The 16,198-nt window shown below is 43.5% G+C and overlaps 1 protein-coding gene across 2 annotated transcripts in view; it reads right to left on the bottom strand.

Moving 5' to 3' along the window:
- Positions 1 to 636: 636 nt before the first annotated feature.
- LONP2 (lon peptidase 2, peroxisomal) overlaps positions 637 to 16,198 on the bottom strand; it is an 84,721-nt gene continuing 69,159 nt past the window's right edge. The window contains 4 exon segments of one of the 2 annotated variants that reach the window (NM_001034723.1): positions 637 to 1,051; positions 3,884 to 4,074; positions 4,512 to 4,719; positions 14,058 to 14,200. In NM_001034723.1, the coding sequence (NP_001029895.1) occupies positions 830 to 1,051; positions 3,884 to 4,074; positions 4,512 to 4,719; positions 14,058 to 14,200 (764 nt within the window). In that variant the 3' untranslated portion in view covers positions 637 to 829. 2 annotated transcript variants of the gene reach the window in all.

Raw genomic sequence — 16,198 nt, 5'->3', positions numbered from 1 at the left:
GTATCTCAAAAGACCCATATCCTGGACCGAGTCACCGGAGAAGACAAGTCTGCCAGGACTGGGCACTGGCACGGGCAAACAAGGAACAGAAGGGGAGGTGGCAGGAGTCAGGACACCAAGCATAGCGACCATCCCCGGATGGACGGCTGCCTCCTTCTGGATCTTTTTCCTAAGATCACAGACATTTAGGGGTGGTGTGTTTGTCATGTGAGCCAACACAGGCCACTCTGTTACTCCCCTCAGCAAGGAAGGGGCCTATATTGGGATGTGCAGACCTCGTCAGAGCTTGCTTCACTTGAATACGCTCCACAAAGACCAACAGCTGGCTACAGTCTCACCTTTGCTCAGTTCCCCTTCTGATTGCTTGAGGGTTCACTAAAGTCCATAGGTGCATCTGCTAAGGTAATGGTCTATCCCAGTGGTTCCTGACCTTGACTACACGCCAGAACCACCTGCTGGCTTAGTACAGATTGGCTCCTATCCCCCGAGTTTGATTCAGAAGGTCTGCTGATGGGTTTTGAGAGTTCACATTTCTAACAAGTTCTCAGGTAATACAGAGGCTTCTGTTTGGAACCGCAAGAAAACCACTGTTCCGTAACTTGCCAGGGACAGTAATGAGCCCATGCAAGACAAGAGTTCAAGTCCAATTTAATCAATTTATTAAATTAACATTTCTGTAATAAACACTAGCCACCACTTGAGTGAGGCTTGTTACTGCTGTGATTACATTCACAAATCAGGGACATTCTGCTTTACCCCTATTGGTGTGAATAAAATCATGTCAGTACCTTTTGGCACTTTGTAACTTAAAACTCTGTTGCGATCTGGGCTACAATTTGCTATTTAGGAGACCAGGTCTGGCCTTGACAGTAAAGCCACCGTCAAAAGCTGCATTAAGAACTTCATCCAGGCAGCTTGCTGTGATGAAACTTAAATCCTGCCGGACGTTGGCTGGGATTTCTTCAAGGTCTTTCTCATTCCTCTGAGGGATAATGACGCGCTTCAATCCCGCTCTGTGCGCTGCCAGCGCCTTGTCTTTAATTCCACCCACCTGTAAAGAGAGAAGAACGTTAGTAAGGCTCATTTATGATCATCCTCAGGCCTTGAGATAAACCCCGACCCATCTTTCTTTCATTGCTATTTTAAAACATCCAAATCACCTTCCATTTCCTTAGAGCTTGAGCTGAGAAAGCCACTAAAAAGGTTAATAGTATATTCTCTACATTTCAATTAGCACCAGACTAAATCCTATTAATGGAAAATTCTAAACTTTTTTTTTTTGAAAATTCTTAATTTTTGACAGGTATGAGCCCCTCTTCTGTCCATGATTCCCTTTTCTATTTCTATTCCTTTCTGTACTCACATCAGAACCTTGTTTATAGGTAGCTCAGGTGTCTGAGGTCACCCCAGCTGTCTAGGCAGAGGCTCTAAAGTGAGGACCCGGGGCCTCCTGCCGACCAGGGCCAATCTGCAGTCATGAGTGAACCACAACAGAAGCAGACCCCCCAGCCCCAGTCAACTTTCGGATGACACACCGGGCTGGTATAGTGACCACACAGTGAGAGTCCCTGGGCCAGAAGAGCCCTACTAAGCCTCTCCTGAATTCTGCCCCCCAGTGAGTAACTGTTGTTTTGGGGTGGTGTGTCTGCAGCAATAGGCACCGCATATAGGTAATCCCTGGAGACAGCCCTTGGACGCCATCCCCACCTGCTGCACTTCTGCCATCCTACCTGTCACTCTCCTTCCAGGCTTTTTCTTTATGCTGCTGAACTACACTTTCAAGGTTCCTTCGTCAGAGAGAGTGTGAGATGAACTGAGTCCCTGAACGTATGGCGATGTCTATTCTGCGTTCACACGTAACTGACAGTAAGGCTGTGTATACAAGACTTGATTAAAATCATTTTCTCTCAGGGTCTTAAAGGTGCTGTATATCTAGTGTCACCAGTGAGTAAGCTTTGTCCTTGGTGACTGGAAAGTCATGAAGATGCAATCCTTTTTCTGAGTTGGTCCTTTCAAAGTGAACACAGCCTTCAATTCTAGGAAATGCCCTGTTATTTCCTTGACCATTTGTTCTACTCCATTTTCTCAGTCTAGTTAGATGCTGGGTCTGTCAGATTGTTTTTTTCTATTTTTTTCTGAATGCTTCTTTGAGCAATTCCTAAAACCATCCTTTTAAATTCAAGAGCTTTGTCTTAGCCTCTGTTCTTGAATTATGTTTTCTCTAGGCTTGGCAGGTCTTTTTCTTAAGTGCTGCTGCTTTTCTCCATGTCTCATGTAATAATTTAAAACTGAAGACTTCCTCAGAGCTGCTGTGGCTGTCCTCCCCCGGGGTGGGAAAGCCTTTACCTGGTGCGATGTGCTCTGAGTCAGGGGACCTAGCAGAGAGCTGCTTGTTCTGTGGAGATCTCAATGAATGCCCTGGTTTTTGTTTCCCATCCCTTTCCTGTTCTGGTCTGAACCTTCTGGCTCTGAGCCAGTGCTTTTCACCAGGTTCCTGCTGGGAAGAATGTCTCTACCTCCAATCCTGTTACATCAGTTGGGATACTTCTATCTTCTAGAAGTTGGCTCAACTTCTAGAAGAAGTTCCCCACTGATTGATGGCTCCCCACTCATTTTTGACCATTAAAATTTATTCCTTCACTTAGCTTACCGTTTTGAACTAGGAAACGAAAGAGTTTATGGTTAGTAAAGCACTTGCTCATTTCCTTTTAGTAGTACAGCTAGTGTTAACCACCAAGTCACTAGAAATGCAATAGTTCTGGGGCAATGTGAAGAAAAGAGATCAACATTCCTTTTGAGTATAGAACATAAATACAGTTTAGGATATGACTTCCTGGTTGAATTAAGTTTAAAAACCCAGAGAACTGAGAGCATTTTTAGTGATCTTAATTGGTGATTCTATGACCTACTTCCACCATTACTTCATTAAAGCAGAGGTGTTCTCAGAATAAAGAACATTTCTTTTTTTCTCAGTTTGCTATCAAACCTGCCAAAACTTTAATGTAGACTGGTACTGCTACCTAATGACTTAAACCTCTAAATGATCTCTCAAGGTTTATGTGTTTTTCAGTGTTTTTATAAGTAGTTACCATATAGGCTGGAGCCCCAAAGCCTGGTATGTACAGAACTTTTTCAACATTTAGCAATTAAGAATGGTTAGTCTCTACTACAAACTTCCATCTTGTACTACTTCTTTTCTATAAAGTTTTCTATCAATCTATCAATTACAGTAATCTAAGTTATCTATAGGAGGATAGGAGGGCTCACAGGAATTTCAAAAGGTGAGAACTGGGCTTAAAGTTTAAGAACAGCTACCGTTCAGGACTGCCCTGGTGGTCTAGTGGTTAAGAATCAGCCTTCCAACGCAGGGGACACAGGTTTGATCCCTGGTCAGGGACCTGAGATCCCACACGCCACGTGAGGTGACTAAGCTTGCCGCCACAACTGTGAAGCCCACGCACTCCCCACACTCCACAACAAGGGCAGCCCAGGCGCTGCAGTGGAGACGCGCGCAGCCAAAATAAAACACACAGGCACCATCCTACTTCACACATACACTATGTATTTAACAATTCATTAACTAGAACAAAGCCTCAAATCTTCGTCTAAACAGCTAATATTTCTGGTAACCAGACTGGTATTTTTTCCTGTCAGCAAGTTTTCTTTTTTAGTGAAAGGGAAAACATGGGGAAAATCGTCAGTTTTTCCTTTATTTGATCAAAATGTTAAAATCTGAACTGCAGATATAAAAAATATGTATTTAAAACTAAGCCATTCATAGGAAGATGGCAAACCACTATTAATTTAGATTTTAAAATACTATTAATAAAAATTTTAAGTTAAAAAATTTAAAAACCATATAAACAGGCTTTTTCATACTTACTGGAAGAACAAGACCTCGCAGTGTGATTTCACCAGTCATGGCTACATCTGAACGCACCAGCCGCCCACTGAAAAGTGAGGCGAGACAGGTTGCTATGGTGACTCCAGCAGATGGTCCATCTTTTGTGACAGCTCCAGCTGGGAAGTGCAGATGGATGTCTGTGTTCTCAAGAAGATCAAAACTTCCAGAAGCTTTAAGAAAGGGAAAAAAGATTTTGATGTAGAAAAATTAAACCGGTTTTCTCTTTCTCTGAAAAAAGAAAATCAAAGAGATAAAAATGAATGTTTGGGGTAAATACATCCTTCAAAATATTAGTGGGCAGTATAAGTGGGGGTGTGGAAGAACAGCTTCATTCTATTCCAAGTAGAAGGAAAATCAAAACAAACTCTTGGAATCAGTTTCCAGCTCAGGTTCCAGTCAAACAGTCCTCAGCTGGGAATTAGAACTTCCACTGCAGTTCAAAAGCAAAGGTCTGTGCTTTAAGGTGTAAGTGGTCACTTAAAGCTCTCCTTTATCTCTGTTTCAGAACTGGGGGATACCTCCTGGGTCATGATCCCAAGGCTCTTCTTTACCCACAGTTTTGAGCACGCCCCCCACCCCTGCCCCCACCCTGGGGCGGGCCACTCACCATTGGTCAGATGGTATTTCTTGGCATTGCTGCGGAGCCAGCTGATAGCGAGGTGGGCAGACTCCTTCATGACATTCCCCAGTTGGCCGGTCAGAGTTAATTGGCCTTCGCCATCCATCCGACTTGCCTCCACGAACATGATTTCCCCACCTAAGGGAGTCCAAGCCAAACCGATCGCCACTCCTGGTTGACTCAAACGCTCAGACACCTCGGGAGAAGGAAGGAAAATGAACAGTAAGGTCAACAAGAGCCAAATGCTTTTCAGGCTGACCTAATCACAAAGGCAGGCTCCCCCTCAGAGGACCTGAGCGTACGCTGCACCTCAAAGAACTTATTACTGCCCTCAATTTGGAGTCACACAGGCTTTCTGCCAAATCAGGAGGTTTGGCATTTATCAGAAACAGTTTTACCTTAAAGTATGTATGAATGACTTCGATGCTTAAGCACCACATGCCCTAATTTTCAAGGAACAAACACATTTTATTTACCTCAGTATTTTTATTAGGCTGCATATTTAAAAACACTTGGTGCCAAACTTTATTTCAGGCAATCATGAAATTGCTACCCTCTTTTTAAACATGCTGTTGAGAACTGTTAGCTCCAGAGGCCAAGCGTGAAGGTATTTATTAAAACCCCTGGACTGTACTTCTCCGCCACTCATCTTTACTTTTTCCTTATTGCTGCAGAGATACTGTAAAGTGCTGGGTCTTCTCTGTGTGCTTGGAGACCCACCATGCTGCCTCACTGTCCTTTTTTTTTTTATCCCCAGAAGCTGTCCATATAAATCTGAACAAATCCAAGACACAGCAATCTATATTAGATCAACAAATCCGCTTAGTCCCTCGCTAGTGTTGAGAATAAGCTCTCACTGCCATCATCGTGTCACTCAACAGAGATTACGAGCCAGATCGGTTAGCACATCCAAGTTATGAAAACATATAAAAAGTAACAGTTGAAAAACAATCATGTTAACTTTTACTGCACACGCTGAGCCTTCAAATTTCTTTTCCTATAGAAGCTATGCATGTTAGAGGAACTGGGCACAATATATCCACCCAGCACTAATGCAAGCATGAGATTTTTCCACTGAGAGGTAACCTTCTCTTTAAGGTGCAGCAGAGTCTATAGGATGAGTTTCCGGTTAAAGGGCTGGTTGGGGGATGCTCCATCCTTTGCCAAGGGGCTTAGATGCTGAAAATCCTGATTTTAAATGGATGTGTGAAATCATTTGAAGCTATTGGGCATTTATTTTTAATAGTGAACATAAAAGCCTACTTTCAAAGTTGGTTTTATATTTAAATTTAAATTTTATATCTGATGATAAGTTAGACACTGGCAAGGCCAGGCTGCAGTAATGGCTGAGTTGACGCTGTGCACCATGGATTCCACCTTTGCATCTGTCCTGTTCTGTATCTATTCAGGGAGAAAGATGCAAAAGGACAATGTGCAGAAGATCAGTACTATTTAAGGAAAACAGAAACAACGATTTATACAAGTGTTCACAAGGCTTGTTCTTGCTAATATAAGAGCAATTCTCTACACCTGAACGACACCTAGTGGGTGGGAACTTGCCAGGGGTTCCTGTTTTCACTTCATGGCTCTTTTCTAGGGCTGAGTGACCCGAACCAGCCCTATTATCCTCAATATACTTAATCCTGTGCTAATTTAACAGAAAAAGCCATACTGCACAGCTGTTAGCTATAAAAAGAACAATTCCCCCCTTTTAAAAATAGCTGAATCCTCAAAACTCATTTTGTTAAAATAATGTGCCCAAAGAATCAAGAGTAAGATTCATGCTGATTATCACATTGCTTCAAGAAGCCAAGCCAGTTTCCAACACGCTCCATTTACTGGAGAGTCGTGCTGCTCTGGGTAGAAGTAACTGGTATGTAGTTCACTGAAAGGCAGGAGGGTAGATAAGTACATGTGGCCAAACCAAAACCATGCAGGCTCAGAATCATGTATTCTAGCTTGATGACAAGTGTTCTAATAGTAACCTGAGAACGGGACTAGTGACAAATCTGTGTAACTCAACCACATACAGGGGTGGGGAATTGAGGCAGGAGTTGCTATCAAACTGAGAATCTCGCCACCAGGCTAGTAACACTCATCTAAGACAGTCAGGAATCCAGGGGCTTCCCTGGTGGTCCAGTGGTTAGGAATCAGCCCTCCAGTGCAGGGGACACAGGTTCGATCCCTGGTTGGGGAACTAAGACCCCACATGCTGCGGCGCCACTGGGCCCTCGCGCCTAAACTAGACAGAAGCCCACCCACCACAATGAAGAGTATAGCAATTAAGACCCCATGAAGCCCAAACCATATATATATAGTATTATATATGGGGAAAAAAAAAAAGAACCTGTAACTCAAGAACTTGGAGTCATACTCTTCAAAGTCATTTGTTCTGAAATAAACAATTCTCTTAACTACCAAGCATCCATTTTCTCTGTATTTTTCCCTCAGAAATAGTGAGTAGAAGTAAATATGAATTTAAAAGATGAGAGATATGCTCTTTCTTGCTCCTGAATGCAGTTTCCCAGCCATCTTAAACTGTGTATAGAACAATTTGTATTTTATAGAATTCCCTAATGAGATTCAAGACAATAATTTCAAAACTGTATCTATTGGTGCTTTGCTACCAGTTTCTAACGCCATTAATGGTTTGTAGAATCATCAATTATATTAGGTAAGACAGGCCTCAGCTTGATGCTTAGGACATTTATCCCTTTAAATGTCAAACTGGAACATGAGTGTCTCAAGTTCATTTGTCATTCACTTTCCCTTCAAACTGGTGCTTCAGTTTCCTTCATCTGTTAACTAAAGCTTGTTCAAAGAAACGGTCAGTTTCTTCTGTAACAATTCTATCAATCATGTAAATATGCAAACTGAGGAAATGTTTAAAATATTTAATAAAGTTAATGATATGATATGTCTTATAAAGTATAGTTGCATTCCTAACACTTCAGTGATAGCAGTGTTTAAGGCGTATTTGAGCATCTGCTGCTGCTGCTGCTGCTAAATCGCTTCAGTCGGGTCCAACTCTGCGACCCCATAGACGGCAGCCCACCAGGCTTCACTGTTCTTTCCTCTTGATTAACTCAATAGTGATATTTATTGATACTTGACTAAAATAGTAAATACACGCAACTCTTTGTGACCCTTCCAAGTCTAGACCAACATGTGCAGTTTTAACACCTGGTTAGTTACTATTGTGGCTTTTGGAGGGATGAAATTTTTCCTTCATCCATCAGGGCTGTACTAGCATCTGGCTCCAGGCTCCATCACAGATCATAGGGATAGCAAACCAAAACCTCAGGGCCGTGACAGACTACCTGCCTAACCACAAAGAATAAGGGGTCACTAATCCCCCAGCACGGGGAGTGCAACAAGAGGATCTAGCCAGCGCTTGTCTACAGAGAGCCCTGCAGAGGCGAGGGCCCATGTCTGGGGTGCTGGGACAGGTGTCTGCTGGGCAGAAAAAGGCCAGGATGCCTTTTCACAGCAGAGAGGCCAGCATGTGCCAAGGACTCAAGACAGGATAATATAGTGGGCCTTCTCTCCAAAGACAAGCACGGCGCCTCACTAAACGCAAAGCCTGTGCTGTCAGACGTCTGTGGTATGTGTACAGGTTTGCCCCGTGGTGATGGTCACACCACACGACAGTTTCTTTTATAGCTCATACAGCATACTTTATGCTCCTGCCAGGGCTGTCACCACAGCAGCTCTCCATCTGCCAACTTCTGTAAAGTCTTTGGAGGAATATCTGATGTTTCTAGTTGTAAATGTGTTTCGGCAGCGTTTCGCTTGCAGGGGCCCTGGGGTCAGTCTCTGGAAGCAGTGTGACACAGCCCCATCTGGCCCGACACCAGTGCTGCTGAGAGCCAGCCGCTTTCAGATGCTTCCAGTAAGGAAGGCCTTTCCTTGGCACAACTGACTGGTGGTGGGCCAGGCGAGCGCAGCACCGGTGCAGTCTAACGGGGGTGTGGGGCACGGCAGGCCTGAATCAGAGGGGTGGAGGAGGAGTTTACTACCATGACTCTGGGCATTTCCTCAATGTTTACATACCCTGGTTATTCCTAGCAGCTGATTGTGTCTGTCTGCAAGGGAAGCACGTGGATGGAATCTCCTGGAATTCACCTGCCTTCTATTCAGGATGCTTTTTAAAATCTCCATGCCTAGTCTCTTCTCTGTATTACTGTTTTTTCTAAGGGTAGTGACATCTGGATAAGGACTTTTCATATACCATGGACGCTTTCATACTCATTATGAATGGAGTCACAAACACTCAGATGACAGATTGTCAGGATTAGCAGACTGGACCAAACAGACTCATGGCTTGGATGACTGGTTTTCTGAGACTGAAAATCAAATGCATCCTGGAAACCCTAAAATTTATGTATTCTTCTGACTGAGTCACCATATTTGCAATTTGTGGGATTAAGACAGCGATCCCCAGAGGTATATAGGAACTCTTCATATGTTGGTTTTTTTTGGGGGGAGGGGAGTATGAACTGCAGGACTGTATAATATTTATATAATGTATCTAATTTGTATGTATATCAATATGGAGATATATACATATATGTATATGTGTGTATCTAATCATGTGGAGGCTTCTCTTGGCTTCACTATGATGATAATGAAAGTAAGATTCTCATCTCACCCCAAAGAGGTTCACATAATCAATAAAAGTAATCATAACCAAGTTTACCATTATTGATAACAATCTCATAACTGACTAGCTCAGTAAGATTCAACAGCTGGGCCCCTCCTAAATCCTCCATATCTGGATCCAGGCCTGCTCTGAGGAGGTGATCTGAGAAGCAGTCAGGGAGAAGGAAGCCTAGGGTGCCTGCACCTGCTTCACTCTCTCCCATTTTTAAAAGCTCATAACGCAGGGAGATCTTTTATTTTTAAGTGGATTTAACTGATCTTGTTATTATATATGAAAAAGTGACTAATGATACTGTTCCTAAATTTGAAATCTAGACGAAGTTTCTCATTTGTTCAGGAACTCCTTTTTCAACCCGCCGAGAGAATTCTAAAGGAATGTAACATGAGCAGAAGTGTGCCTTCCTGTCATTCCTCCTCCCTGTTAGTTTGCTAGGTCAGTGACGTTTTTTGGTACTAACATATTTTTGCAGACTCATCTTCAATAAAAGTAAAGCACAGTAGCCATGAAATTAAAAGACTCTTGCTCCTTGGAAGAAAAGTTATGACTAACCTAGACAGCATATTAAAAAGCAGAGACATTACTTTGCCAACAAAGGTCTGTCTAGTCAAAGCTATGGTTTTTCCAGTGGTCATGTATGGACATGAGAGTGACTATAAAGAAAGCTGAGCGCCGAAGAATTGATGCTTTTGAACTGTCCTGTTGGAGAAGACTCTTGAGAGTCCCTTGGACTGCAGGGAGATCAAACCAGGCGATCCTAAAGGCAATCAGTCCTGAATATTCATTGGAAGGACTGATGCTGAAGCTGAAACTCCAAAACTTTGGCCACCTGATGGGCAGAACTGAGTCACTGGAAAGGACCCTGATGCTGGGAAAGATTAAAGGCAGGAGGAGAAGGGGACGACAGAGGATGAGATGGTTGGATGGCATCACCAACTCAATGGACATGAGTTTGAGTAAACTCCGGGAGCTGCTGATGGACAGGGAGGTCTGGTGTGCTGCAGTCCATGGGGTCACAAAGAGTCGGACACGACTGAGCAACTGAACTGAACTGAATTGAAAGTATAGTAAGGGATGGTGATGTTATTAAAGCAAATAATAATGAGGCTTATAATAAAAGTCACAGGGACTTTTACTTTTGTGACTAGGCATGGGTCTATGTGTTTTTAGGGTACACGGTGGTTGCACAAACTAGTATTTTTCATTTTTTTAGCATGTATGAGGCACTATGGTGGGCTTCCCAGACGGCACAGTGGTAAAGAGTCTGCCTGCCAATGCAGGAGACTCGGGTTCAATCCCTGGCTTGGGAAGATCCTCTGGAGAAGGAAATGGCAATCCATTCCAGTATTCTTGCCTGGGAAATCCCACGGACAGAGGAGCCTGATGGGCTCCAGTCCATGGAGTCACAGAGTCGGACATGACAGCACAAATGCATCCACACAGGTACCATGGTGGGTACTTTATATACGTTAACTCACCAAGCTCTAAAAACTGACACACAATTACTCCCTTGCATCAGATGGCGCCAGTACAGTCCCGGGGGAAGGGTTCATCCTGTGAGTGACAGGCCTCTTCCTCCTCCTGCCAAGACCCGTTTATGGTGGCTGGATTTCCCATCTTCATACTTTGCCCACTTCCTTCTATGTTCAAAACCACTCTTCTCCCTCCTGGCCACCCTGAGTCCCACCATCATCCTAGCCATCTTCAGCAAGTACCTGAGACTCATGCAACCTGGTTTCTTTGTCTCTAAACACCCCCTTGACCCCTAAACATACTCCTCAACCTAACCCAGCCACCCTTTTCCTGGTTCTGACTGCCAAGAGCAGCCATACAGCCTCTGAAATCTGAATTCCACCACTCCCTTCCCTGACCACTCACTTTCTTATCCTTCCAGCTCACTTGTATTCAAGACCACCAACTCTATCCTCATGTTATACACCAGCTCTGTCCCAGCTTCACCACTCTCTTTGGGCACCGAGATGCCTCTGTTCCAGTGTTATCATCTCTTCCTTGGCCCTTTCTCCATCATCCGCCGCACAAGGGATCCTCATCACAGATACCGCCTCCCATAGCACTTTGCCAGAGACTCTGCTCCCGGGGTACCACCTCTCTCTCCAGCAAACTCAGTCCAACTCTATGGGATTCTTCTGATTAGCAAACAGGCTGCCATGTGTAACCCCCTCCCTCTGACCTCCATTGTCCCTTCCAGCCACCTCACTTGTGTGCGGTCCATCAGAGTCGAACTGCAGAAGGAGTTCCCGGCAACCTCCTTCTGCTCCGCATGGTCCAGACCCTCTTCACACACTCATCCCTCCCTGTGAACCTGCTCTGTCAAGGTCGCCCACACCCTCCACGCTGTCAGATCCAGGACACAGACAGCAGACACACCCGCACGTTCCTGCTTCCTGAGACAGTTTCCTCTTCAGTTTTCATGGCGGCACCATATCCTCGTCCTGCTCTTACCTGATGGCCTGCTCCTTCTGTTTCTCTCTGCTGTGAAGGCTCCTCTTCTCCTACGTGACCCTAACTGTTCAGGGCCTCTTCCCAGGCTCCCTGCTCTTAACACCGTATCCTTTTCCCAGGACTTTAAAACTCCTTCATTTTCTAACAACTCTATAATTTATACCTCCCAGTCCAAAACAGAGCACCACAGTTGGTAAGAATAGAAGTGCAACTCTGAGGTAGAGCAGGTATGCCTTTACGTTACATTGCTGTACTTCAAGCCAATTCTTTTGCAGCAGAGAGGAAAGGGCAGGAGTCAACTTGGCTGCAGGGTGTTCTAGGCGAGGGGAAAGAATGCTGGATTTGAGTTGGCAGACTGGCTTCACTAACTGCACCTTCTGTGACTTTGCATGATTCATTTATCACACACAGGTTTTTCCTGTGTGTAAAATGGATGACCCCGAGCACAAAGAAAGCCCTTGTGGATAATAAAGAAATGTTCCATAAATCTTTATTTCATAGATGCAAAAGTTGGGGCAGAGGGTGATGGTCATCAGACCACTAGAGGTAGAGAAAGAAACCCCCTGCACCAGCATAAATTTTCTCAGCTATGGAAAAGATGAACAAAATGTTCCAAACTCCCAGACACTGGACCTTCTATTCTAAGATGCTATTTATAGATGGGAAAATGGCTACAGGATTCGTGTTGGTATAAGTGTTCATATGTAATAGCTCAGATGCTACAAAAAGAATAAAATCATTTTTGTAATGATATCAAACAGAGCTGTTAAGCAGTGTTTATAAAATTTCTCTTTTCTGTCCTTCGGCTCTTTCTCCACTAAAGCTCCAAGAATGTCAGCAATGTTTCCAAACCTAACAGGAGCAGATGTGGCTGGGAGAGAAGGGTCTATGCAACAGAAACAAGGAGCCATCCTTTGTTTTTATTAACTGCTCTGGTGTAAATTCCCAAAGAACAACTGACACAGACTGTTCTGAAAGCCAAGAGCAAGAAGCCCGCTGGACATGCAGGAGCAGAACCTGTCTCCATCCTCACTCACAAAATCACTGGGTTTACTCGGAACAGGAAACAGCTTTCTCAACTAAGATAAGCTTTGTTCCACTTCTTTCAACACTTCAAAATTTAAATCCACAGTATCTTAAGGATTCAAATAACCAAAATAATGTTTCTGATTCTACTGTTCAGGACCGCATTTACTGTCAAATGTGCTCTGTTCTTGTAGCTGATCGCTTTGTAGAGGCTCATTAGCTAAATGATCACCTCAGAGTTTAAACAGATAAACAAGACGGCTTTGGGAACTATTTCCCCTCAGTTTTAAGATTTGAGGAAATTCATATTTACTGGGAGTGGTTTCAAATGCTGGATGGGAGACTGTCTTCTGCTTAACTTACCAGATATATTGTCTGAAATTTTTTTCCCCTTTATACAGAAAAGGTGATGGGAAAGCTTCTGAAGAAAGGTGCTAGTAAGTTCAGTAGTACATACATATTTTTCTAGTAACTGCTTCATCAATGTTTATATAAGCATCCTATGAAATACATCACCATACCTCAGTAATCACAGCTTCAAATACCTATTTCCACCCAGCTGCCTTGACTCAGTCCTGCTCCCAGGCCTTTATGGCTTGGCATCCCACTATGAGGCATGGTTAGGGGAGCAAGAACAACACAGAGCTGGACTTGCACGTGGATTTAACCTGAAAGGAACTAGTAATAACGATGGAAGAACAGATCCTGAAAGATGTCATCTGGTCTGCACTAGAGCAGCCTGAAGCTAAAGCCAGGCTCATGTCCTTAGGTATTATGTACTAGGCTGTTTCCCTACTGCCTTCTGCCAAGCCTTTGATAGCACAGAGGAAGAATCCTTAATTAAAGCACATAAATAGGAATATAGAATTTCTAAGGAGGGGTCGGAGACACTGTTCTTAAAATGGAACTGAATGAAAAGAATAAGATCAGACTGGGTTTCTAAAAGAGCACCCAGGCAGGGTCTCTGGGGCTCTGCAAAAGCCATATGTATTATCACGTTGTGTTGTGTTAAGTTGCTTCAGTCACGTCTGACTCTGCAACCCCAAGGACTGTAGCCTGCCAGAATCCTCTGTCCATGGGATTCTCCAGGCAAGAATACTGTAGTGGGTCGCCATGCCCTCCTCCAGGAGATCTTCCCAACCCAGGGATCAAACCCACATCTCTTAGGTTTCCTGCACTGGTAGGCAAGTTCTTTACCACTGGTGCCACCTGGGCAGCCCTATTATCACATTAAGTACCAACATTTAATACTAGAGAGAAAACAATTTTCCAATCTGAAGACGAAATTCAGCCTCACCAAATAGCCAAACCTATTTCTTCCCCAATCTATCAGGCAACCAACAGAGTTAACAGGTGGGTATCAACGAAGAAACAAGAATGCTCACCTCCATTTCATACATAGGGGGCCCAAGGATGTCTTTCAGAGCATGGAAGTCAATCAAAATTGGCATTTCAGGTGGGAGGGCCAAGTCGGTAGTGTCACTGACAGGATCGGATTTTCCATCTTCTAAGAGGTGTTCTTTGCAACCTAAGGGAGAAAAGTTTACTCAAGAACACTCAGAGATGTACAGGATGAGAATTCATTATCAGCAAACATCAAACAGAAGCTCAGTGGATTTCTAGTAGTTCAGTCACCTTTATTCATGTATTGAGGCACAAAAATTCACCCTGTGTACCTGTGGAACACAACAGAAGAATCAGTCTCTCAAGAGCCCCTGAGGATGGCACAGTGCGTCGCTCTGTTCAGTTACTCTTACTTGCTTGTCCTCATCTCCCCCAGGCAGCAACCTTGCCTGTCTTCTTTTCAACCATTATATTCAGCTAAGAGCAATGCCTGGTACTACTCAACTGCTTGCCCTTAGAGGCCAGACCTCAAGGGTCAGATGCACAGATCAACGTGTACAATTCTCTGTGAAATCAACACAATTTAAACTGTTCAAGCCCTTCTTCAGAGGAGTTCCATCAGCTGTCCCATTTCTATCGGGCAACGAGAACTTGGAAATGACAGAACCCATAGAAGCAATGCCTCTTGCGTAAACATACAGCTCAACTCCAAGGTTACTATTTTCCAATAAAAACAAATATAATTGTCAGTGCCTGGTAAGAGAACATGAAGCCTGGCTTGAAACCCCTATAATAATGGACCATTTCCTTTACCTGCCTAAGAGCCCTGGTTGCTGACATCTTGTCAAAGGACTGACTCATTGTGGTTGGGATTAGACATCCGGGGAACAGGAGCCAGCTGCCCTAGAAGACCTTCTCTACTGGTCTTTGTAATTTCAATCTGAGTAAAGAAAAATGTTACTTACGTCTATAGCCAGAAACCGAAAATGAGAAGAGGTTTAAAAATGCACGAAATATCTGGCTCTATTCAGCTTCATTCCCTGCTTTACTTTTCCTTTAGTTCTGTCATAATTCTTCTAGCTCTTGTTCTGTCTCACAAAGTGTTTTAAAAACATTTTTCCTTTATTACTTTCTTTACATACACCCTTCCTTCTGGAGATGATTACTATATATATTAACATACAATACATGATAATTATAAAGTCACCTAAACATTGTATATTCCATATGTATTTATTCTAGCTTTGCTATGATCCTTCTATTCTGATACATCATGAATTTAAAAGTATTATTTTCTACTAACTCTTTTCTTTTCAAAAGTGATTACTGAATACATTTAATAATATTAGACCTTAATTTTAGACTCCAATGATAACTGGACACATCCTGGAGTGTCCCCAAAAGATGCCCGTGTCTTGCGGCCTTGTTGTAAAGTCAGGGCGAAGGCCTCTGTTGGCTTACTCTCCTGCTGGACCCTACAGGGCTCCTCTTCAAGACTGAATCATGAGTGAAAATGGACAACAGCTCAGACTTTTTCCTACCTGCTGGCTACTTGACTTTCTACAAAGAATTGAAGAGAAAACTCTGTAGACTGCAAAGTGCAATGCACACACAGTACCCCAAGTGTGGGTGTTAACTTACAGATAATCTCACAGTCCTACTTCTGCAATGTCACTTGATCTTTGGCTCAGTCAGATTCTGAGAAGTCTTCCCTGATCTTTCCAACTTCTTACAGTGCTTACTTATCTGTTCCACAAAATCGAGCAATTCCTGGGTTACTCGGTGGCACGTGGGAGATTTTCTGCCTGCTGCTCTGTCTGCAGCAACATCAATGATCGAGGGTGGGAAGGCACTTAAATCTACAGTTTAGCTACACACAGATCTCAGAGCAGAACAGAAAGCAGGTGTCATTGCTTAATTAAAATTAATGCACAGAAAAAAAAGCACTACTGTCTAGGGTTACCGTACACTAAAAATGAAGGGCTCTGAAACTCTAGCTGATGCCTAGAAGAGGCTGAAGTTTCTTCAGCCTGTTGTGTTTTGTGTCGGGCTTTCCTGAGATCTGATTACAGTTGCCAGTCTGGAATTCACTATCATAGGAGGAAGGAAAACTGCATGGGTGAAAGCCAATCCACATTTATGTAATCAATGCTTTGGGACATCCCATCGCTTTCCAAGTGGA

This window comes from Bos taurus, chromosome 18 (assembly GCF_002263795.3).
Source record: "Bos taurus isolate L1 Dominette 01449 registration number 42190680 breed Hereford chromosome 18, ARS-UCD2.0, whole genome shotgun sequence".
NCBI lineage: Eukaryota > Metazoa > Chordata > Mammalia > Artiodactyla > Bovidae > Bos > Bos taurus.
This window is presented reverse-complemented; position numbering and strand designations above follow the sequence as displayed.